The sequence below is a fragment of the Schistocerca cancellata genome, chromosome 1 (genome assembly GCF_023864275.1).
Source record: "Schistocerca cancellata isolate TAMUIC-IGC-003103 chromosome 1, iqSchCanc2.1, whole genome shotgun sequence".
Taxonomy (NCBI): Eukaryota; Metazoa; Arthropoda; class Insecta; order Orthoptera; family Acrididae; genus Schistocerca; species Schistocerca cancellata.
The window spans coordinates 153,499,864-153,525,078 of record NC_064626.1 but is presented as its reverse complement, the minus strand read 5'-3'; the positions used below and the strand labels follow the sequence as shown (position 1 = coordinate 153,525,078).

The window sequence follows — 25,215 nt, the reverse complement described above, 5'->3', positions numbered from 1 at the left end:
TGCCAGACAAGTCGGACATGTTGCATCAGTTGTGAAATGATACTGCTGTCAATCATCATGTCAACATTCTCACACACTTAGATGAGTTTCTGGATGTCCATGAGACACAAATGCCCATTAGGATTTCATATTGTAAGGGCAGCAGCAGCAAATCATACAGCTAGCACAGCACAGATAAGAGGGCGTATGAGCCAGACGTCTCAACATGAGGGGTTGCATACCAGTGGGACTATAAGTATGCACACTTCTAGCCCACCTTTCACTCACACAATAGTGTTAACGTGCATGGCTTGACTGGTGCCATCAGATGATCACTTGGAAGGTGAAATGACACGCTGTGGTCTTCAGCGATGAAAGCAGATTCTGTCTGCACACAAGTGATGGTCCTTTGCATTTAAAATGTAGACCTGGTGAGTGCTGTCATGTTGAGTGGATTTGTCCAAGGCACACTGGCCCCGCCCTAGACCTAAAGGTCTTGGGTGTGATAAGCTACATCTATATTTCACCTTTGTTGTTTCCCGAGGGGTTGCTAACCAGCACTTGCTATGTGCAGAATATTATTAGACCCATTATTTTGCTGTTTTTGTGACAGGAAGGTGATGTGTTGTTCCAACAGGATAGAGCTCACTCACACACTGCCTGAGAAACCTGATGGTCTCTGCAAGACATGCAGAAATTTCACTGTCCACCAGGATCTCAGCACTTCTCTCCAATCAAGCACATGTGGGATATGATGGGACAAAAGTGACTCATGAGACTTGTCAACCAACAACTCCTACAAAACTATGTGAATAGGTTGAGTAGGTGTGGCATAATGTATCCCAGGACAGTATTCATCACCTGTGTGATTGACTGGATGCCACTTGCGGAGGCTGCACCGTGAGTAATATGGGTATTTCAGTATGGGTCAATACGTGGTACCTCAGAATCAGTTGCGCTATTGATCTGTAAATGTAATCACTCGTGTACTCCATATGCACTGTTGCAACAGTAAATATTGAGTGTGTTGGAAACCAGTAAAAGGGTGTACAGATTTTTTTCTGACAATGTATTTTGATGACCAGCAGAAATGAAACCAGTGAAAAACTAATTACGGTATCAAAACTGGGGACCACATACTACATGTAGCTAAGGAATTCTGTTGCCTTGGAAACAAACTAATGTGGGAAAAGCAAGGAGAATAAGAAGCAGACTGGTGCAGGCAAAAAGAGCATTCCTCACCAAAAGCAGTTCACTGGTAACAAACATAGGCATTAATTTGAGGAAGAGGTTCCTGAGACTTTACTTCTGGAGCACAGCACCATGTGTAAGTGAATCTAGTTGGTCTGTAGGAAAACCAGGAAATAAGAGAGCTGAAGAATCTGAGATGTGGTGTTGCTGGATGATGCTGAAAATTGAGTGTAATGATAAGAAATGAGGAGGTTCTGTGCAGTATTGAACCAGAAAGAAATATGTTGAAAACACTGTTGGAAGAAGAAATAGGATGATAGGATATATGTTTAAGACATCAGGAACAACTTCATAGAACTAGATGGATTCATAAAAGGCAAAATCTTTAGTGAAAAACAGCCATTGGGATATAACAAACAAATAACTAAAGCCTAAAAAAGTAATGTTATCTGATCCACTGAAAACTATTTCATTGTTTGGAAACAGCATTAACAACATGTGTGATATACTAACTTGCAAAGTGGTCTGCCACTTCCATGAATAATTAATTTTATTTAGTGTTCAGGGTGCCCATCATCAGTTAACTTACATCAAAGTGAGATTTAGCTGCTCTTCTACACCCCCCTCCCCCTCCCTCCATTCCAGTATTCTCTATCCTACATATTTTTCCTCTTTGATAATTGTTTGTGTATGTCTTTTGAAGTGAACTACATTATGCTTTGGGATTTTCAGTGGGACTCATGGTTACATGGCTCCAGAAGTTCTCTCAAAGGGAACTGCCTATGATTCCAGTGCAGACTGGTTTTCTTTTGGCTGCATGCTGTACAAACTACTCAAAGGACACAGTCCATTCAGGCAACACAAAACAAAAGACAAACATGAAATTGACAGAATGACGTTAACCATGGTAAGTCCTTGGAGCTTTTATTTTTTAGTTAGTTTTACAAATACATGAAAAACTTTAAAATCTATTTGTCTGTTTGAAGTATTCTGTAATTACTGTTGCAATCCATTATTTCAGTTGTTTTATTTTAGATTGCCCTCTTTTGCTGTAATTTGAGCTGTTTTTTATGCAGTAACATGTTATAAGAAACATTATACTGTTGCACTGCTGTATAATCAAAATATTGGAAGAAATGAGATTAATTATAAACTTTTTGACAGAATGTAGAGCTTCCAGAATCCTTTTCGAAGGAGCTACGGTCTCTCCTGGAAGGGCTGCTGCAACGTGACATAGACAAGAGACTGGGCTGCAAAGGAAATGGGTAAAACTTGTGTAATACTACTTTTAAAATTGGTCCACTCACGACAGTGTTTTGGGCAGCATTTGGCCCAGATACCATTTGTATACCTGTTAGAAGAAGGGCATGCTCTAGCTGTCGTACTGTACAGGGTCAAAATTTAAACATTACACACTTCTTCCAGCTCAGGACAATTGTGCATCTTATAAAAGCACCATTTTTTCTGGGGCGCTCCTGTCAAACCCCAAAAAACCTTGATGTTAGTTTCAAAAAGTACCAATTGTGGGGATGGCCATTTATTTTCTTTTTTCATGGTAGAGTGTCAAAATTTTTGCCATATGTTCGTAAGATGATATTCTCATGAACCCCAAAAGTTTTTCAGAATCATTATCTACTACTGAGATCCAGAAGTTCAAAATTACCATACTTTTGCACTTAAAATATGCACACAGTACCCAGTCTGAGGTGTAAATGGGGTCTTAATAGACCTGGTGAACACATGGCAAGGATTCTAGGGTCGTTGCAAGGATCCTGAGATCAGCAAACTATGTTTTTAGTCAGCTCTTTTTCGCTAATAAAACTTGTGATATTCTGTTTCTGCATAATGTACACTTCACTTCCATACAAATATGGCCTAAGTGATACTGCAGTGACAAAATGGTTCTTAAAATGCCTGAAAAGAACTTAAATGACTGCTAAAGATTATGTAAAACTGGAAAGACTGCAAATTCAGTAAAATATTTCTAAATGTTGTTGCGCTTGTAACATACAGTTCATAAGCTGGGCATTTTCGGTGAATTGTGATTGATGAGCAAAGTATCCAGAACAATTGTAAAGCCAACGATTTTCTGCTAAACTTATATTATGTATATTTATTTGTTGTGTGAATGTGTCAAAGTATATAAATGTGCCAAAGTATGTAAATCAGCAGGCAAAACTTTACCGAGTACAGAGTTTATTTTATATATGCAGCACACCATGCTGCAGCGGGGAAAAGAAGGGAACAGCTGAACAATGCTCCTGTTGCAGTACAAAAAAGGCAAATATGTGCATCTTTAAAAGACTATAACAGAAAATTTAGGAACCAGCTGCCTCAATTCTTGTTCTACCTTCCTCACCAAAAATTTTATCACGCAGACATATTCACACTGTTTTTTACTGGAAGGGAGTAGAAGAGGCAGTGATGGTGGAAGAGAGAGCAGACAACACCAGTAGGTGAGAAAGAGAAAAGACAGTCATGATGGGAGAGGGAAAATAGTGGAGAAAGAGGGATGGATGAAGACAACACTAGTGGGAGCCAAAGAGAGAGGAGATATTGACTGTCAATGAGAAAGCGTGGTAATAAAAGAGAAAGAGAGATGGGTGAAGATAGAAGCAGTGGGAGCAAAAGAGAGAGGAGACAGTGGAAGTAAAAAATACAGATGAGCGGACACCATTCGTATGCTAGGGGTTTATACCCTCCCAGACTGGCGAACTTTAACATGTAGGTATATGGGAGACACATCTTGGACTGAAATTTTAAACACATGTGTATAGATGGAAAAATAAGCTAGAATTTTTGAGCTGCCGAGCTGTGTGTGTGTGTGTGTGTGTGTGTGTGTGTGTGTGTGTGTGTGTGTGTGTGTGTGTGTGTGTGTGTGTTGGGGGGAGGGGGCAAGATATAAGATAATGGGACAATGCAAGTGGCAGTGAGATATACAGTAACTCAATGCGAGAAAAAGGAGACAGTCATAGACAGTGGCAGTGACAGGGAGATGCTTAGTATGAAGTCTTAACTATGAAGAGAGACAGGGTAAATGGATTTAGAATGTTCTGCGTTAAAAGCACACGAATATGTTTGAATGCTAAATTTTTTGCTGATGAAAGCAGGATATATATTGAGGCAGAATATTTTGAAGAGGAACATATTCACGTTTTTGTACTCTGACAGGAGCATTTTTCTTCTGCTAATAATATGCATATGTTTTTATAAGCTTTACATTATGTGAATTTAATAACAACCTTTTTTTTTTAAATTGGGGGTAAGATATTGCATTAGTTGCTATGGAAGAAGGTTGTCTTTGGATATTTCATTGATTAGATTATCATTATAGGGAAATATACAAAAGAAGCATCTTTATAAAGAATGCAGATCATCTGTAGCAGAAAGACCGATTTTCGTATAAATAATTTAAGGAGTAAAAGTAACAAGTCACCGAACAGTTTATGTGCTGACTCATCAACAGGCATATAAACAAGACCAATAAGGAAATCATCCAGTACGATACGTCGAAACATGCCCTGAAACTTTTTACATAAGAAGAATACACCAAAGGAAAGCCCAAGTCAAAATTTTAGCTGCTAAGATGCACAAAAAATATTTTTTCTTAAAGTGTTGAAAATTGCCAAATTTGTAGCTTGCCAGCTGGGAGATATGTGTACCCCTACTGGAACTGTAGCAGACTGTGCATACTCAACATGGTAGGCACATATGCTTGGTTAATGACACGCCGGTAAACAGATAACAAGACTCGGTGCAATCGTAATTTGTAAAGTGATTTTCAGTTTCCATTGATATCTCCTCTGAAACAATTGTCCAGTTATTGTTCACTCAAATTCACAACTCATTTAATATCCATAATAATTATCAGTTGTTTTTGTGGTAGTATAAGTTTTAACAATGGAGATAAAACTGTGTTAACATTAACTATGTTTAACACTTAATGTTAAGCAGTGTTCAAACCCGGCTTTGCCTCATAAAATCTGACTGTGAACTGTATAAATGGAAGAAAGACTTACACAAAGTAATAAATATGTGCCAGAATAAAACTCGCAAAACTGTTAAAGAGAAACTGTCTAATAGATTTACTGTACAGTATGGCAGATTCAAGAAATCATACACTATAGGAAGTCGCAAAACAACAATGTTTCCTTCAAGTAAAGGTGTAGAGGAGATGTCTTTAATTCATAGCCAACATGAACACAAAGCTTGCTATTATCCCCAGATCTGCCGTGTCTAATGCCTATCAGTCAGATTTCGTGAAAGAACTGTGATCAAACCGCACTTTATCATTTCAATGCAAAAAAAAGAAAGACCAAGTCTGTTGTGCAATCAATTAATGCTATGACACATTTATATACAACAATGACAGTGATTACTGTTCCTGCAGCGTTATATGCATCTTCAGGGACCTCAAGGCATATTAAGTCTAAAAATAAAATAAAAAACTGTTTAGTGGTAATAATCTTATTATCAGCATATCAAAATCCAGAAAAATATGACAGAAAAAAATTTTAACATTTCATTTGAAACAGTTTCTAACAAGTTGCAGAAATTAATTCATTGATTTCTTGGACTCTTGGTCTGGACTTACTAATACCTTGGTCTTTCAGAGGATGGTGAAATGACTGTTGGTATAATTCACATTCCCCCAAAACAACCAGTGTGACTCTCAGTAAAGAATATTATCGATAGTGGAAAGTATTTTTAAGGAAAGTGTCGGCTAGTACAAATTCTGATAGCTCTGTGTCATCTGAGGTTTGTCAGGAGAACAGTATTCTTAAATTTCAGTCACTTGCACATTGTAAGTTCACAGTGGCACATTTTACGAATTGCTTTAAGTATGCTCAGTATACAGTACAATAAACAGAGCAATAGCCAGGACTATTTTTTATTCTACTGCAATTCTATCTAAATAAAACTAATGATTACTATGACATGCCTGAAAGCATTAATTTTCATTTGATCAAGTGTACTTGGTGTAAGGAAAATGTCTGTTTTCATCATTCAAATGACATTTCACTTTAATGTGATGACTATGGGGTATAAGCAGGGAGCTGTATCATTGTTACTAATATATTCATTATTTAAAAACTGTCATAAGAACTGTACAACGGGAATTGTTATAAAATGACATATATGTAAGACATGTTTCACGCCAATAAATTAAAGCCACAATTGGTGGATGACATCTTTAATGTGACATCAAATTCTGCCTTGATTTATTTTCCTTTGCTACTCACCTTTGTAAGAATTACATACACAGCAGTGTAGCTGTTCATACAAACTGCATCTACATTAATGACACATGGCATTTTTTTCTATGTTTTAGGTGTTTAAAATTTGTTTCTGTCACTCTGAATATTAGCACTACCAGTGCTATGATCTCTTGTCATGGTTGATCATGCACTAGGCAGGAAGGGCTGTACACACCCACTGTCATGAGTGGCTTTCATGTGACAAAAATGAGTAACTTCATCAGTTTTAAAAAAATACTTGCAGTGCATTTCTTTTGTTGTATTCTACTTGCATAAAAATTTCAGGCTGCGTTTAGACATGTCGGATTGGACCATTCCCTTCTGAGTACACTGCTAGCTTTCAGATAAATCCTGCATCAGAGCTATACACTACAGATACATACATGTACACAAACATTGTTCTTGTAGCCAGATGCATTATAAGCATGTTTAAACACACTTGTTACATTATTTATTTCTCAGTTGACTCACACAACACAAACAATTAATATTGTGTAGCGGTTGTGGGTTTTTGTGTTTCTTTCATAAAGAGTAGATTCCTTTACAAAATAATGAATCATATGAGGGAAAATAGACATTGCAAAATAGTGGTTGGTATGTCCAACTATTTATGCAATTTAATGATATGAATATAATGGAGGGAAACATTCCACGTGGGAAAAATATATATAAAAAACAAAGATGCTTTAACTTACCAAACGAGAAAGTGCTGGTACGTTCATGGTAGACACAATAAAATAAAAAACACACAAACACACACACAAATATTCAAGCTTTCGCAACCCATGGTTGCTTCATCAGGAAAGAGGGAAGGAGAGGGAAAGGCGAAAGGATGTGGGTTTTAAGGGAGAGGGTAAGGAGTCATTCCAATCCCGGGAGCGGAAAGACTTACCTTAGGGGGGAAAAAGACAGGTATACACTCGCGCGCGTGCGCCCCCCCCCCACCCCCCCCCCCCACACACACACAAATATTCATCTGCACATATACAGACACAGGCAGACATATGTAAATGCAAAGAGGTTGGGCAGAGATGTCAGTCGAGGCGGAAGTACAGAGGCAAAGATGGTGTTGAATGATAGGTGATGTACTAAGGGGCGGCAACTTGAAATTAACGGAGGTTGAGGCCTGGCGGGTAACGGGAAGAGAGAATATATTGAAGGGCAAGTTTCCATCTCCAGAGTTCTGATAGGTTGGTGTCAGTGGGAAGTATCCAGATAACCTGGATGGTGTAACACTGTGCCAATATGAGCTGGCTGTGCACCAAGGCATGTTTAGCCACAGGGTGTGTGTGCGAGTGTATACCTGTCCTTTTTTCCCCCTAAGGTAAGTCTTTCCACTCCCGGGTTTGGAATGACTCCTTACCCTCTCCCTTAAAACCCACATCCTTTTGTCTTTCCCTCTCCTTCCCTCTTTCCTGATGAAGCAACCATGGGTTGTGAAAGCTTGAATATTTGTGTGCGTGTTTTTTTATTTTATTGTGTGTATCAACATACCAGCACTTTCTCGTTTGGTAAATTAAAGCATCTTTGTTTTTTATATATATTTCCGCAATTTGTTACAAGATATGCTTAAAATGCCGTGTGTATGAGTCTAACTGATATTTCAGTGTAGAGAAGACTTTTTGAGGGGAAAAGTAAATATTAGGATATACACAAACAATTAAGGGTGTCCTGCTGACATTTTTTTTATCAGTTTGAGTATCCTTCTCACAAAGACAGCTGAGCTGAGTTTCTTCTTCATGTTGCAAGCAGAAAATATTAAGGTTTAATATTGTGCTTATGAACTTTCTTAGTCATAGCACAAATGCACTAATTTTCACTCCTTATTCATTTATGCCAGAAAATGTATGTTAATATCAAGCAGTTCATTTTCCTTCCATTAAAGTTGTATATTTGCCAGGTCATTTTTGTGGTGTCATGTCAGTAACTTGGTGCTTGCATGTTGAGAAAATTTGCTCAAGATGATGTCCTGTCAACACCTCCTACTGCAGTAGAAGGTTTGAACTCTGCTCATTAACTTTATCCTCATTCATTCCTTTGTTGAGAGAGATACCTGTGATTTGACTAAATATTTAAATGAAACCTAGTACACTCTGACTCTAATTTTTTGCACATAGAATATGTCCTGGATGCATTTCAGATTTTTTAATAAAATTTGTCCACCAAATAAAATTCAGTAGAATATGCTGTAAAGAAATTATTTAAAAAAAAGCTTGCTATATAAACTACACACAATTCATGGGGCTCTTCAGTAGCCAAATTGTGTAACTGATAAGAGAGTGTCATTCATTCACCTGTGTTTTATGTGTGCCAAGCTGATGACCAAGTTTGGTTATAGATGAGAATTTCTTAGGTAGCACACTGAGTTCCACAGTTTGATAATGAAATTTGTTAATCAGTGTATCACTGACATAGTTTTCCTTAACCTTCAGAACACATCTGTTTTTAATCAGACTGTGATAGTGATCTCAATAATATGTCGTTTGAGTGCATCATTCATAGGTCCTTAGTAATGTTTTGTGTGCAGAGTTTCAGCAGTTAAAAACTAGATGTACTTTCATCAAATCATAGCTTTAGCTGTGGATCCTGAGTGAAATGTCAGTATAATTCCATACTTATACACAAATACCACCTGCTGTGCTTTTCTTGTAAATTCTGCCAGTCAGTTTACATTATGAATAAATATTTGTGGCTAGTGTAAGTGTTAATATTGGCATCGATACATTAAAATTCCCAGTACGAACTGGCAGATGAAAATGGGAAAATGTTTGAATAATTAAATAAAATCATTGCTGTGGAAATAATTGTAGACTGTTATGAATCCCTCACATTTTTGTTTGCAAATTCATAGTTAGACCTACAGTACTTGTGAAACTACGAAGTTTAAATTGACGATTGGTGGTATGTTTTGCAACAGAGCTGATGAAGTGAAAGAGCATCCCTTCTTTGCTGGCCTGGACTGGCAGCAGGTGTACCTGCAGAAGTATACACCACCACTCATCCCTCCAAGGGGTGAGGTGAATGCAGCTGATGCTTTTGATATTGGCTCCTTTGATGAAGAGGATACAAAAGGAATAAAGGTTTTTGTTAATTTCTTCTTTCCATTTCTGTTTCTTGCAAAATTTATATGTAATAACAAAGCTGCATAAATGTTTCCAGTCTTAATGGGAAAGAATCTGATCTGGTATTTTAGATGATAGACTCTATTTATGAGCTACTGCAGTAACATCAAGTATGGGTGTCCCGCCCATCTCTCTCTCTCTCTCTCTCTCTCTCTCTCTCTCTTCCCCACTCCCCTTCCCCCCCTCTCCATCTCTGTCTCCCTCCCCCATGACAAGGGTTTGAGAGGAGGAGTGCTGAAAGGACAGGTCACCAGATCCATCTATCAATTTAATTTAATAGTTTGAATTATGAATAGAGCTGATATTATCACAGAATTTATTTATTTCAATTAGTTTAATAGTTTATGAGATGCTCATTAGGACACATTTCTTACCATTTTTGTGAATGTAAGAGTATATTGAAGGAAAGACTAACATTAACTAACTCTGTGGGACCGATGACCATTGCAGTCTGGTCCCTTTAATCCCACAAACCAACCAACCAACTAATTCTGTCTTGATCCTCAGCCTCATAAATGAAAGTTTTTCAGAAGTGGAAAAAGTGATATTGGGAATGAAGTGCTTTAAATCATAAATCTGGCTCAAGGAAAATTAAAAAAAACTCTTGATTTCAAGTACTCCAATAGCAAAGCTTGGACCTTACTGAAGAAGCTTGGGACACATCCAACTACTTAGAAAAGAAAAGAAGTAATGATGGTAAATGAAGCTTCAGAACAAATCGTCATCTTGGCAAGATCTCCTGGAGACAAAATGCATTCCAGGCTTGTAAATCAGGAACTCAGAAGAACCAAAGCTTATACCCAAATATACTGACAGCAGTTAGTCCAACCATTGTATCCCACAAAACTGGTACAGGCAACTGAAAGAATATTGACATACTATCTCTGTTTTGTGGCAGTACTACAGGCAGTGTTGAATCAAGCCCAGCCCTAATGAGATAGAATGCACATACTTCATTATCAATAACAGACAGGCCAACTGTCAATTGCATCTCTATTTTAATGCAAGTTCTGTAAAATTCAACCCTATTCAAAATTATTTGGGTGTCATACTTGACAGATCCTTGACTTATTGATCATACTTGACTAATACTATAGTGTAAATTAGCACCAGGAATAATATCCTCCAAAAACAGTGTGGACCAGATGGAGATCAACAGAAGGCAGGAAGATTCTGGACTACCTGAAGCTTCTCATTCATGACTGTATCCAAACTGCCACACCTGAATGTCTCAAATACAGACATCAACAATGAAATCTGCTATAGAACTTCCTGGTGAAGAATTTAACAGTTGCCATAAATGAGAATACAAATGAAGTTAAAAACTGGCATTAAATCAGTAGGCTTCGATTTGGCTCCTCATACATGGAAGACAATGGAATTTGTACAAATCACCCAGTATAAAAGGATTTTTTTTTCAAGTGGAATAAGTGCCTGACTATATTGCAGTTGTAGTAATATGCTTCAGACCGCCCATCACATTGTGCGGGAATGTATTTTAACATTGTATACGGACAATACAAAAGACTTCTTGACAATGACCCAAGATGCTACTGGCTGCATTAAGAAATTAAATTTAAAATTGTAAATGTTCTGCCCTTAAACTCTACAGGGGGGTCAGAAACAATCTGAAAAGCTTGCAAGGATGTTTAAGGGTAGATTGTGCTGAGAAATAATTGTTAAGAATAAATTAGATATGTTGTGCCATTTCGAAGTTAATTAGCACTGAAGTTAGCTAGCCAGGCCATTGCATGTGCAATTTCAAGCAGCCCACTAGATGTAGTGCTGTTTCTTAAAACCAAACAAGAGAATGATACAGAAATTGGACATGGGCTGGTAGTAAGGATCAAGTCTGAGGCAAAGACAGCAGCCTTGTGCACCATCATCTATGCTATTAGAACAACTGACAATAATTGTATCTTGTGGGCTGCATGAATTTGTGGGTACCATGGCTCGATTGGCTAACTTCAATGCTAATTAATTTGGAAATGTCACAATGCACTGAATTCATTTCTTAAAAGTCATTTCTCAGTACAGTGTACAGACTGTTTCTGACCACTCTGTGCATGTAAGATATTCACACCTATTTTTCTCAGTTTTTTTCATTAATGGTGCTGTTTTGTAACTGTAATGTAATGTAATGTATAATAATACTGTATGTTCTGCTATATGCTGAAAACATAAATAGTAATAAATGTCACTGAAATGTCAATTCAGTGTCTCGAAAGGGAGACAGAATGGCAGCTCAGAACTAATCTTCAAGATGCAAAGTTCTAAGTACTGACAGTAACACATAAAAGTAGAAACAACTGTCCTAGCATTTTGAACTTTTACGTCCATGCCCAGGGATGAATGTTACTGGACTTAGCATCAGTTAAAAACCTCTCCCCCCCCCCAACCTCCCCCCCTCTCTCCCTCTCCCCTCTCCCTCCCCCCCATCTCTCTCTCTCTCTCTCTCTCTCTCTCTCTCTCTCTCTCTCTCTCTCTGTGTGTGTGTGTGTGTGTGTGTGTGTGTGTGTGTGTGTGTGTGTGTGTGTGTGTGTCTCCCCTTGTATTATTTATTTATGTTCTGAGCCTTGTAGTATTTATTAATATACTCTTTGAATTTTTAATTTTGACAGTACCCCTCTCTCTTTTCCCCGTTTTTGTCTCTCCCTGTTTCTCATATTGATTTCTTTGCAAGCCTTACATGCACTGTTTGTTTCTGAACTTTCTTCCTGTTATTCCATGTTTACTTCTGTCTGTCATTCTATCATCCCTGGAGTGAATGGAGTGAAGCCAGCACAGCACTTATCAGTATATTATCTTTGTCCTCCTAATCTCTCACCAACCATCCTCACAACAGTTGCTTCCATCTTGACTTGAGATGAGTGATCTGCACCTTTTTTCCAACCCTCTACAACCTATCCCTCTTTGGCCATGGGGAAGGAACTAACAGTTCCGAAAACTTGAATAGATATTTCTAGTGATATGTGTCTAGTAGCAAGACTACTGGCTGTCCATTTTGTTTCTGGTAAATTTGAAAGTGTGGTTATGTACTTTATCAAATAAGATTATTGTAGTGATGCTTTGAAATTTTAAATTATATTAGGAACACTGTAATAAAAGACTCAATAAAATCTTGTGCTCATACATTTATGCTTGTTTTCTTTCCAATTAAAGCTCACGGAGGCAGACCAGGATCTCTACAAAAACTTTCCTTTAGTAATCTCAGAACGATGGCAAGCTGAAGTTGCAGAAACAGTTTTTGAGACAATCAATGCTGAAGCAGATAAGATGGAACAGAAAAAGAAAGCCAAACAAAAACTTAAGTTTGACACTGATGAAAAAGGTAAACTATTAGCCTGAGATAAATGGGACATCTATTAGCCTGAGATAAATAAGACATAGTTTTCTGTTCAATGCAGCTGTTGATAGCAAGTACAGGGAAACTTGGGACATAAGAAGTGTGATAAACAATGTTACATTCACACTCTGTGCTTTTATAAACACATTGATCCTTTCTTGAAAATTGTTTTCTTTGGCTCATTGATGTTTGCTTTCAAATATTTCAGAATCTGACTGCATTCTGCATGGATACATAAAGAAACTGGGAGGACCTTTTGCTTCAGCATGGCAAACTCGTTATGCCAAACTCTATCCAAATAGGTTGGAGCTTCATCCAGAATCTGGAAGTACAAAGCCTGAGCTTGTTTTTATGGATCAAATAGAAGATGTTAGTGCTGACTTAGTTCATGTGAAAAATGAACAGTGTATTGTGGTACGGACTAGAGATGGAAAAATTGTTCTCACTAATCCGGTAAGATGGTAACTTCATTTGATGTCACTTATTAGTAGCAATAATTTTCATATGATAATACTAAGGATTTGTGAGTCTCATACCTCTTTAACATACAGTGTTAGATTCAGTTGTGGTTGTGGAAACTGATGAATTTTGATATATCATTAAGTATGGTAACTGTGATAAGGAAAGCTATGGGGGTGGTTTGAAAAGTTCTTGGAATCACCATGAGAGGTCAGCGCTAGTGCAACGAGTTGTTCACTGTTGCCTGTAAACACGTGCCATGTCAGTGATCATGGAAGAGAGCTGTGGCAGTGACATGACTCTATTGTTGTTCTCGTGTTTGTGATTTGTGAAGATGGGAAAAATCGAGATTCGACCAGTGATTAAGTACTTCATAAAGAAATGTACGAAAGCAAAGGCTATTCATGCTGATTTCCAGAAAACACTGGGGGACTCTCCTCTTTCATATTCAACTGTTGCCAAGTGGACAAATGAATTTAAATTTGGTTGGGAGAGCTTAGATGATGATCTGCACAGTGGTTGGCTGAGATGTGTCACTACTCCATAAACCATTACAAAAGTGCACAAAATGGTCGTGGAGGATTGCCGATTGAAAATGCATGAAATTGCTCACACTGGCTGGATGTCATCTAAAAGGGTATATCACATTTTAATTGAAGAATTAGAAATGAAAAAAATATCTGCAAGATGGGTGCCTCGACTCACTCTGGATCAAAAACGCATGAGAACAGACATATTGGAACAATGTTTGGCCAGTTTTAGGAGAAACGAACAAAATTTTTTGTGCCGGTTTGTGACCCCTGGTGAAACTTGGGTGCAATAATATACCCCAGAGACAAAACAACAATCAAAACAATGGAAACATCTGATTCTCCACCACCAAAGAAAGCAAAGACAATTCCTTTGGCGGGAAAGGTCATGGCATCACTGTTCTGGGATGCGAAGGGGATTCTGTTTGTAGATTATCTCCCCACTAGACAAACAATTACTGGAGACTAATAGGCTAACTTCCTGTACAAATTGCGACAAAAGATACGTGAAAAAAGGCCAGGTTTAGCAAGGCAAAAAGTCATTTTTCATCAAGACAATTCGCGACTGCACATATGTGCTGTCGGCATAGCAAAATTACATGAACTAAGGTATGAACTGTTGCCATACCCACCTTATTCACCTGATATGGCTCCATCAGACTTCCATCTCATCCCAAAACTGAAATTTTTTTTTGATGGGTGAAGATTCAGTTCAAATGAAGAACTGATGGCTGGAGTTGACAACCACTTTGCAGGCCTGGAGGAAATTTATTTTTGAAATGGGATCAAGGCACTGGAACATCGTTGGACCAAGTGCATTAATCTACAAGGAAACTACATTGAAAAATAAAAATAAGTTTCAGTGATGTAAGTACTGTTTTCTATTTCATTCCAAGAACTTTTCAAAGCACCCTCACATATTCAGATTTGAACATAAGTCCATATGTCTAAGCTCGATTAAGAAACTGTCTCATGGAGACAGCCTTGCAAAGGAGCTGGAACACCTGCAACAGTGTTAAAATATAATGGATATTCTGCACATCAGATCAGCACAGCTTTAAAAAAGAAGGAACTGACAGCCCACAAGATGAAGAGGAGAAGGTGTGATTCAAGTTCAGGGCATTCCTCACATACATTGGTGATATTCTGTTGAAATTAGACAGATGAATCTTAAATAAACATCATGTCTAATCTGCTTGTCCACAAAGACTTGTACTTCTTTTTGTTTGGCAAAGGACGATCTGGGATGGAAGGCTGGAATCAACAAAATACCTTGCCAGTGTGGCAAAGCCTACATTAGTCAGACAATGCACACAGTGCATGAAAGATGGGATGAACATGTTTGCCACACTCACCTTTTGCAGCCAAGTAAGTCAGCCGTAGCTGAGCATTGTGTCTCCACAGGACATTCCATGGATCATTCTGCCTAGGGGAATCTTGGCCTCAACAAGATCCTTCTGGGATTCAATTATTAAGGAATCACACAAGATCTTCCTAATTGTGATGGTGGCTTTCAACTGGATAGTATGTGGGATCTGGTGATTTCTTTAATTTCTTCAGAAAGAAAACATTTTATGACCAATGAAATGTCTAGTGACATTTAATTCTGTTAATTTTGTCATCTCAATTTTAACTCAATGAGTGCATGTTCTGACAGAGAGTGTGCACAAATAGTATCACATTAAGCATGCACCTGCATCTCATAGATGGAGCAATATTTGAAGACGTTGGAAAACTTGACAGAGGTCACTCATGTAGCAGCTGCCTTTGCGCATGGGTTTTCATGCCAATTTTTTTGTGCAAAGGTAGTAATGTGAACTAGCAATTTCCAGTGCAAAACACTCAAAAAGACAATGTTATCTGGCAACAATCCCAAAACTTCATGGAATAAGTTAGCTGCTGTTTCCAAGCAGATGGAAACCACCCTGACTCCTGTCAACTGATTGGAAGCTGCTGTGAATTGAATTGGTGTGTTGGACAAACTACTGATGGTCATGTATCAGGGACAGATACCAAGACACCTGAAGTACTATCCCCTTCTGTGGATATCATTAATTCATCAGAAAATACAGGACTTTTCACTATTTGACTACTAGATTGTGAATGGCAAGCTAGGAGTAGATGTAATGGTCCTGTACAGATTAGCCAGAGACCAGGGAGGACTGACGGCACTAAATTCATCCCCCTTACCACCAGCTTTGGGGTGCAGTCTGCAACTGAAATTGAAATTGGGCCAGTGCAACAGTATGAAGCTTCATCTCTAGTGGACCCTACTGTGCTCCATGTCAGGAGAAAATAAATGCGTTTCTGATAACCATCAGCAGTTAAAAAAATGCTAAACAATGATACCATGTATTAGACTATTCACAGAGTGTTTATGCCATGAGGCCTCATTCAACATGTTTAAGAAGCTGTTCTGGGGGCCATTGATGGAATGGGATGCAGCCAATTGCAGATTGTGGCGCACAAAAGATGCCTGTTGCCTCAGCTCAAAGGTCAATAATTGATGAATGGAGGACAAGTTTGAGAAGACCATCTTTGTTCCTGGAATTTTAATGAAGCCTTCAATCTGCAGTACATTCCCCAGAATTGATCATGGCTCTCTGGTTCTGTGCTTTAATCTGAGACTTAAATCAGAGACTTTGAAGATTCTCTGACAAGGTAGGCTGCATCTTGCTGGACTGCACCATAAAGTTGAGAACTGTAGAGTGCCACTAAATGTCTCAGGAGTGCACTACAACCAAATACCTATCACCAGTTATCTGATTGTGTGCGGGGTGCACACAAGACATCTAAAGGAACTCTCCATCCAGATCCAGTCCATCCTTGATCTTACTATTTTGAAAAATTGTGTGTTAGTAATGGAATTTTTAGCTAACATGCCTCACAAGTATCTCCTGTGATTTTGTTCATGCCATCTTTTCTCATTATCTTGAGAATAAATAAGAGAGGCTGATCAGATTGATCATAAATTTAAGTTGAAATTCTTAAAAATGTTGTTTTATACATCTTATGTTAGTTGTCCATTAGTAATCATTTTGTTACTTCCTGGAAAAGTGCAAATTTATGGCAGACTAGGACTTGAACCTGTGGCTCATTTTTATTGTTGGCACAATCTTTATAGGAGAATAACCCTGCTCATGGAAATGATTTCAGGATGCAAAGTTTTGCTATGTACTTTATTAAATGAGGTGTCGCAGGCTATTTGTTTCAGTTTAACACATTTTATTAATAATCTTTTCTGAGAACTTCCCTAGACGCTCATGCGTTGGACCTCTCTGACGAGTCTTCCCCCATGAGAAGACCTGCCGTAAGGCAGAACACAAAGTTAAGTTTTTTCTGAGAATCGTTTTGAGTTGACATGAGGTTTAGAATATAAGACAATTTGAACATGCTCAACACAACACTACAACTCCACAAAAGATATCGTATCAAAGATAGTAATTGCAATGTTAACAAAAGTAGTTCATTCATATTGTACAGTTTTTTTGATATTTTGTAAATATTTCAATATTCAGTAATAGTAATAGTAATTGAAAATGTAATTTTAACAGTGAAAATTCCCAGAAGATTAACTATACAAAATAAATGTTGTTGTTGTTTTTCTTTTGATCTTCAGTCCAGAGACTGGTTTGATGCAGCTCTCCAAGCTACTCTATCCTGTGCAGGCTTCTTCATCTTCCAGTACCTACTGCAACCTACATCCTTGTGAATCTGCTTAGTGTATTCATCTCTTGGTCTCCCTCTATAATTTTTACCCTCCACGCTGCCCTTCAAACTATTTATAGTTCGCATTTCATTTCCATACATGGCCACACTCCATACAAATACATTCAGAAACGACTTCCTGATGCTTAAATCTATACTCAATGTTAACAAATTTCTCTTCTTCAGAAATACTCTCCTTTCCATTGCCAGTCTACATTGTATATCCTCTCTACTTCAACCATCACCAGGTATTTTGCTCCCCAAATAGCAAAACTCATTTACTACTTTAAGCGTCTCATTTCCTACTCTAATACACTTTGCATCACCCAATTTAATTCTGATACATTCCATTATCCTTGTTTTGCTTTTTTTGATTTTCATCTTATATCCTCGTTTCAAGACACTGTCCATTCCGTTCAGCTGCTCTTCCAGGTCCTTTCCTGTCTCTGACAGAATTACAATGTCATCGGCGAACCTCAAAGTTTTTATTGCTTCTCCATGGATTTTAATTCCTCCTCCAAATTTTTCTTATGTTTCCTTTACTGCTTCCTCAAGATTCAGATTGAATAACATCGGGGATAGGCTACAAACCTGTCTCACTCCCTTCCCGACCACTGCTTCCCTTTCATGCCCCTCAACTCTTATAGCTGCCATCTGGTTTCTGTACAAATTGTAAATAGCCTTTCGCTCCCTGTGTTTTACCCCTGCCACCTTTAGAATTTGAAAGAGAGTATTCCAATCAACATTGTCAAAAGCTTTCTCTAAGTCTACAAGTGCTAGAAACGTAGGTTTGCCTTTCCTTAATCTTTCTTCTAAGATAAGTCATAGGGTCAGTATTGCCTCAAGTGTTACAACATTTCCACATAATCCAAACTGATATTCCCCGAGGTCGGCTTCTACCAGTTTTTCTATTCGTCTGTAAAGAATTCATGTTAGTATTTAGCAGCCACGGCTTATTAAACTGATAGTTCGGTAATTTTCACACGTGTCAACACCTGCTTTCTTTGGGATTGGAATTACTATATTCTTCTTGAAGTCTGAGGGTATTTCACCTGTCTCATACGTCGTGGTCGCCAGATGGTAGTGTTTTGTCAGGGCTGGCTCTCCCAAGGCTATCAGTAGTTCCAATGGAATGTTGTCTACTCCCGGGGCCTTGTTTTAGCTTAGGTCTTTCAGTGCTCTGTCAAACTCTTCACGCAGTATCACATCTCCCATTTCATCTTCATCTACATCCTCTTCCATTTCCATAATATTGTCCTCAAGTACATCACCCTTGTACAGACCCTCTATATAGTCCTTCCACTGTTCCACTCTCTCTTCTGTGCTTAGAACTGGGCTTCCATCTGAGCTCTTGATATTCATATAAGTGGTTCTCTTTTCTCCAAAGGTCTCTTTAATTTTCCTGTAGGCAGTATCTATCTTACCCCTGGTGAGATATGCCTCTACATCCTTACATTTGTCCTCTAACCATCCCTGCTTAGCCATTTTGCACTTTCTGTCGATCTCATTTTTGAGACGTTTGTATTCCTTTTTGCTTGCTTCATTTACAGCATTTTTTTATTTTCACCTTTCATCAATTAAATTGAATATATGTTCTGTTACCCAAGGATTTCTACTAGCCCTTGTCTTTTTACCTACTTGATCCTCTGTTGCCTTCATCTCTCAAAGCAACCCATTCTTCTTCTACTGTATTTCTTTCCCCCATTCCTGTCAATTGATCCCTAATTTTCTCCCTGAAACTCTCTACAACCTCTGGTTCTGTCAGTTTATCCAGATACCATCTCCTTAAATTCCCACCTTTTTGCAGCTCATTCAGTTTTAATCTACAGTTCATAACCAATAGATTGTGGTCAGAGTCCACACCTGCCTCTGGAAATGTCTTACAATTTAAAACCTGGTTCCTAAATCTCTTGTCTTACCATTATATAATCTATCTGAAACCTTCTAGTATCTCCAGGCCTCTTCCATGTATGCAACCTTCTTTTATGATTCTTGAACCGGGTGTTACCTATGATTAAGTTATGGTGTGTGCAAAATTCTACCAGGCAGCTTCCTCTTTCATTTCTTACCCCCATTCCATATTCACCTACTACGTTTCCTTCTCTTCCTTTTCTTACTGTCAAATTCCAGTCACCCACGACTATCAAATTTTCATCTCCCTTCACTATCTGACTAATTTCTTTCATCTCATCATACACTTCATCAGTCTCTTCGTCATCTGCGGAGCTAGTTGGCATACAAACTTGTAGTACTGTGGTAGGCGTGGGCTTTGTGTACTTCAGTATATCTAGTGATCTGTAGATTTTCACTGTGCAAAGGTGTTGTAGTGATTTTTTTGTGTATATATGGGTGTGTAACGTGTGTATATATGAGTCACTGAACAATAAGTGTGAGTGTAGTTGTGCTGTTAATAACACATCGTAAGATCACATGAGGCTACATACAATGTACTCACTACAGCTTCATTCCACAGGCAAATATTCTTATTTTTTATGTTGTTAAGGCTTTCTAAAGTGCCTGCAACATAAATCACTTTGGAATGTCTGCATAAATGTAAAATAAATTAGTAACAGCTCAATGTGAAGCACCTTAGTCTTTTACTTATAGAAATATCTTTTCACAAGAATAATAATATTTTTGTAGGTTCATGTGTAGAAACACCTTTTCCATGGTACATCTGTTATTAATTCAAAGCTGAACACTTTCTTAACTATGAAAAATCTCATCACTTGAACTGAAGGCAGCTTTGAAGCAGCAATGACAAGAATTTGTTTCGATATCGATATCACTCTTTGAAAAGTGACTGAAATTAACTTGACTTTGATCTGTTTGTTCAAGAAATTGATTGTAACTCATCTCCTTTTGGGTTTTTACCACATAATATTGTAGTAATTTAAAAAAGAATCCACTGTGTTGTAAATGGCAGGCAACAATACTAATTACGATTTGTGCTGTACCACATATTATTAATCTCTGGAAAATTGTACAGTTAATTTTTCATACCTTTAGGGATGTTATTGCTACTGAAATAAGTGATTTGGTTATCAATAACAACATATATTTACTAGAGATGCATTACAAGATACGTACGTCTTCATTCAATTCTTTCTCATAGGAAAATCCACACCAGAGTAAAAAGATTATGAAAATCTGTTTCTGTTGTTTTCATTGTGCTTTGTATCTTTACTACAAAACATAGACTATAATGAAATACTGATACTGCTTTTCATATACACCAGAGTGAGGTAATTAATATTTTTAAATATTATCTGGTACACAGAATAACAATTAGTTTTATTACGTATACATTTCACGTCAACCAAAAACAAATGTTTCTCATCCTCAGAGGACCAGTTCAGTGTGAAAGTGCAAATATGACAAAAGGGAAAAACACCAAGCTGAAACAAGCTCTGAAAGAGTACCAGAGGTTTTTGGACACAAAAGTGAATACTGACGATTTCATTTGTGAAAGTGCAGATATGACAAAAGGGAAAAACATGAAGCTGAAACAAGCTCTGAAAGAGTACCAGAGGTTTTTGGACACAAAAGTGAATACCGATGATTTCATTTGTGCAGTTGGACAACAGTTCTCTATAGTGGACAGCAGAGTGACCACATGGTGGCCTAACCGATTAGTGGTGGCTGGACTGCCTGTGCCACATGGGAGCCCAGCAAAGTAGGATACAATGCCCTGCAACATCTCTCTCTACCAGTTGCTGCCTACATGGTGGCTGGGCACAGCACTCAGCGAACAGCCAGCTTGTGGCAGCACCAGTGGCTGCCCTAATCTAATAGTATCCTTAACAATTAATTCCCAGTGATGAACAGTGAAACTGGTGGCGTGACAGGTTGCGTCACCTGGCGACCTAGTGTAATAGAGGCCTTATGTACTGGACACTGACACTGAAATGCAGTTAACATCCAAGCTTGTCCCCCACATGTCCTATTGGGGACAGATCTGGGATTGTGCTGGCCATGAGAGTATGTCACTATCACGCAGGCAATACATAGTGCCAAATGCTATGAGTGGGTGAGCATTGTCCTGTTGAAAAGTATTAGCATAATAGGTCACATGAGGATGTTGGATGTCCGTGACATGCAATTGTGCCATCAGAGTTCTCTCTGTCTTGAACTGAAGTCATACCCCATGACTCCTCACACCATGATGTCAGGAATGACACCACTATGCCTCTCTAAAACTTTCGAAGAATGGGACCACTCTCCAGATCACCACCACACTCACTAATGATGGTTGTCCAAGGTAGTGCAGAGCCATAATTCATTGCTGAACTCAATATGATACCAATCATCAGCAGTCTCTGTTTCCTGGTAGTGGCACCACACTAAACACACCCATTTGTGTTGTGGTGTTAACAGCTACCTATCCAGGGGATGGAAATTACCTAGTCCAGCTGCTGCTAGTCTCTGATCAATGGTGTGGGGTAGCACATAACATGGCAGAGTGTCCATTAATTGTTCTCATATGGCAGGCACAAATGTAAAAGAGTTACAACATGCTCATGTGCAATAATGTGATCCTTCCTTCTGGTAATCAAGTATGGTCAACTGAAACTTTGACAGTGACAGTGAACAAATCTGTCCTCACGTTCCCATGAAATCCAACACTGAGCCACTGTCACATCCGAATGCCCCACAAATCTGGCACACAGTTTTACTCTGGCAGGAAGTTTCAGGTCAGCAAACACTCTGCTGCAGAGTGAAAATTCATTCTGGAAAAGGTTTAATGGCTTTAAAGTAACCAGAGTAAGTAACAAAAACTGCCAGGCAAATATGCTCTAGCATTGTTTAAAATTTCATGTTAAATATTGAACTTTAAATTCTCAATCAACATCTTAATTGTTTTCTCTTAATCTGTGTAATCTCAGTAATGATGTAATACTGGCAGATTTTTCAGTATATTTATTCTGTGCTTTCTGAACAAAACATGAAAATAGAAAAGAAATTTGGTAAAAAGAAAGTGATCAAATGGCCAAATATTCTGTGAAATGATTTGTATAAAAGAAAATAGATTAGAAAAACATTGGCATGTATTTGAATTATACTTGAAATTATTTACAGCAAATGGATGCTGATTGAGAATAAAGTTCAGCATTTAACTTAAAACTCAAAGAATTTTAAAAAGTACTGGAAGATATTTAACTGGTGGATAATATAGACAATACCAGTCTGGCATTTTGTGTCCTTGACTTATTTCTATCATTTATGCCCGAAAATGTAAAAAGGTTCCAACAGTTTTTCAGTCTGAAAAATTTTTCAATAGAGAATTCTTCAGGAAAGTGAATGTGTGTGTTGCAAGAAGCACTGTCTCCCTTTTCAGTGCTGTTGACATCATTGTTCTTGCTCACTTACTTTTCCCCAATAAAAAACAGGATTCTTAAATCAGAGAGCAGTTTCATTCGAACTGCCGATTCTACTTGGAGCTCTTTTTCTATGTACCTTAACATATTAATGTTCCAGATGCTAAGGTCCTTTGCATTTATGATTTTAAATATTTAAGTACTTGAGTTTGCAAAGCAACGACAACATTTTTGTTTCAGTGTTCAAATCGCTGTACATGATTTTTAGTATCATAATATATGTTATTTATTACTTTTAGGAAAATCATTTCATATAACATGTGACCACTTTATTTGTAAATTATTTTATTATTTATTTTTTCTTGGGTTTGTAGTGTTACACTCAGCATTCATCTGAAATTCTTGAGCAGCTAAAAAAGTAATTTGGACACTGTTACAACATTTTAACTGTTGCCTCAGTTTGGTGGGTTCCTTGAATTGGTGGAGGCAGTCACAGAACACAGTGGGCAATATCCTTTGCTGTGTCCAAAGTTTGTGCAAGATGTTGAAAACTGATGTTAGAACACTAGGACCTCCACATCTTTTCTGATTCCCAGTACTTCAAAGAGAGGTGGTGTGCCACTTCATACTTATGCATTCAGACTTGTCTGACCACACCTGAAGCATCTGCACTGCTTAACCATTGCATCATATGATGCTGTACTGTTATCATACACTGCCACCAACTCTGCACATATTGCTGCATGGTTGTTCCTTGTCAAATGCAGAAAAGAAATTACTGTACAATTCTCCACTTTATCATTACAAATGATCTCCTCATCAGTTGTGAAGGTCCAAAGGATTTCTACTGGCTGCTATGTCGTCCTCTGCCTCGTGGTGGTGTGTGGATGTGGTATGAAGGAACATGTAGTCAGAATACCACTCTCGTGGAGATGTTGCAGACCTTCAAGACCACAGAGCCACTACTACTCAGTCAAGTAGCTCCTCAGTTGGCATCACAAGGCTGAGTGCACTTCATACCAGCCCTCTCACTGAGGAGAAATCTTTGGCAGTACCAGGAATCGAACCCAAGTGCTCCACACAGGAGCAATCTAAGCTGTCTACTCAGCAATGGAGATGGACCGCTTTATTGTTGGGCTGTGTCATATTACTTTGGCGCCTCTAATAGTGTGCTGCAGTGGTATTTCAGTGTGTACCAAGACTGCAAACATTATCTATAAACAAAGAAAAAACTAATTCAGTAAATCTATTTTATTGGGGTGATAATTAAAATTTTATGACTAGCCCTCATCTAACCATTTTTCTTTTCATATTGATGGGATGTTTTAATATTTCAGTATGGTCCCTGAATGTTGCATTTCACCACACCTGGCTTCTCAACAGTAGCACAGGTCTCACTATTTCATTTTCTTGTCGCAGTCTGTCTGGTGATTGGCCACCATCAATTTGTTCCTTCCTTTTACACTTGATGGCTGGTCCATAAGCAGCTGCTTTAAGATGGACTACTTGCCTCTGAAGACTTCAAATATAAATAGTGTGCTGCTTTTTATGGTGATACAGGCAGTTCATGAATTACAGTCACTGCTTTATAAGCCATATCACTGTTTAGGATACTCTACTCAACTTGGTCTCAATTTTTTTCTGTCTTCCTTATGTTCAGTTTGCAGCTCTATCATCAGATGATGTAAAGATCTGCTTAAAAAGTTCTCGGATGCTTGCAGTTAGTATCTCCCTGGTACAGCAAATAATAAAAAGCTCTTACTTGAAGCAGTAAATTTCTCTCAAAAATTTTCTCACTGAAACGAGAGAAATCTTTTTATATTAAAAAACTAAAAACCCGCCTCGATTGTGAAAAAAGCACCTAGTGTTAAGTGTTAACCCAGGTTTCGGCGTAGATAACTACACCTTCTTCAGAACAGTTCTGAAGAAGGTGTAGTTATCTACGCTGAAACCTAGGTTACACTTAACACTAGGAGCTTTTTACACAGTCAGGGCGGGTTTTGTGTTTTTTAATATATTAACCAACAATTGCTGACGCGCTGTGATGTTGAAGGTTCTTAGAAATCTTTTTACCTTCAGGCTAGCTGTAAGAAATAAAAGGAGATAGTAGTGACACTTAGATATCAGTTAAGGATTTGACATTTACAGGCCTTGAAATCTCTTTTTTATACAGGAAGAATTGTGAGACTATTTCTCTAGGAAGATTTAGGAACTTGTCTGTAAAAAGTTTTAACAAAATGTGACACTTTTGCCATATTTTGTTGGTTTGGGTGGTGTTGTATTCCATTTACTGATAACCTCCAG

The 25,215-nt window shown here is 38.0% G+C and overlaps 1 protein-coding gene across 1 annotated transcript in view; it reads left to right on the top strand.

The window, feature by feature from the left end:
* LOC126167332 (G protein-coupled receptor kinase 1) overlaps positions 1-25,215 on the top strand; it is a 1,141,113-nt gene that overhangs the window by 1,106,362 nt on the left and 9,536 nt on the right. The window contains exons 11-15 of the mRNA XM_049920468.1: positions 1,903-2,077; positions 2,335-2,435; positions 9,346-9,508; positions 12,713-12,881; positions 13,105-13,349. Of these exons, the coding sequence (XP_049776425.1) occupies positions 1,903-2,077; positions 2,335-2,435; positions 9,346-9,508; positions 12,713-12,881; positions 13,105-13,349 (853 nt within the window). The remainder of the gene's footprint in view (positions 1-1,902; positions 2,078-2,334; positions 2,436-9,345; positions 9,509-12,712; positions 12,882-13,104; positions 13,350-25,215) is intronic.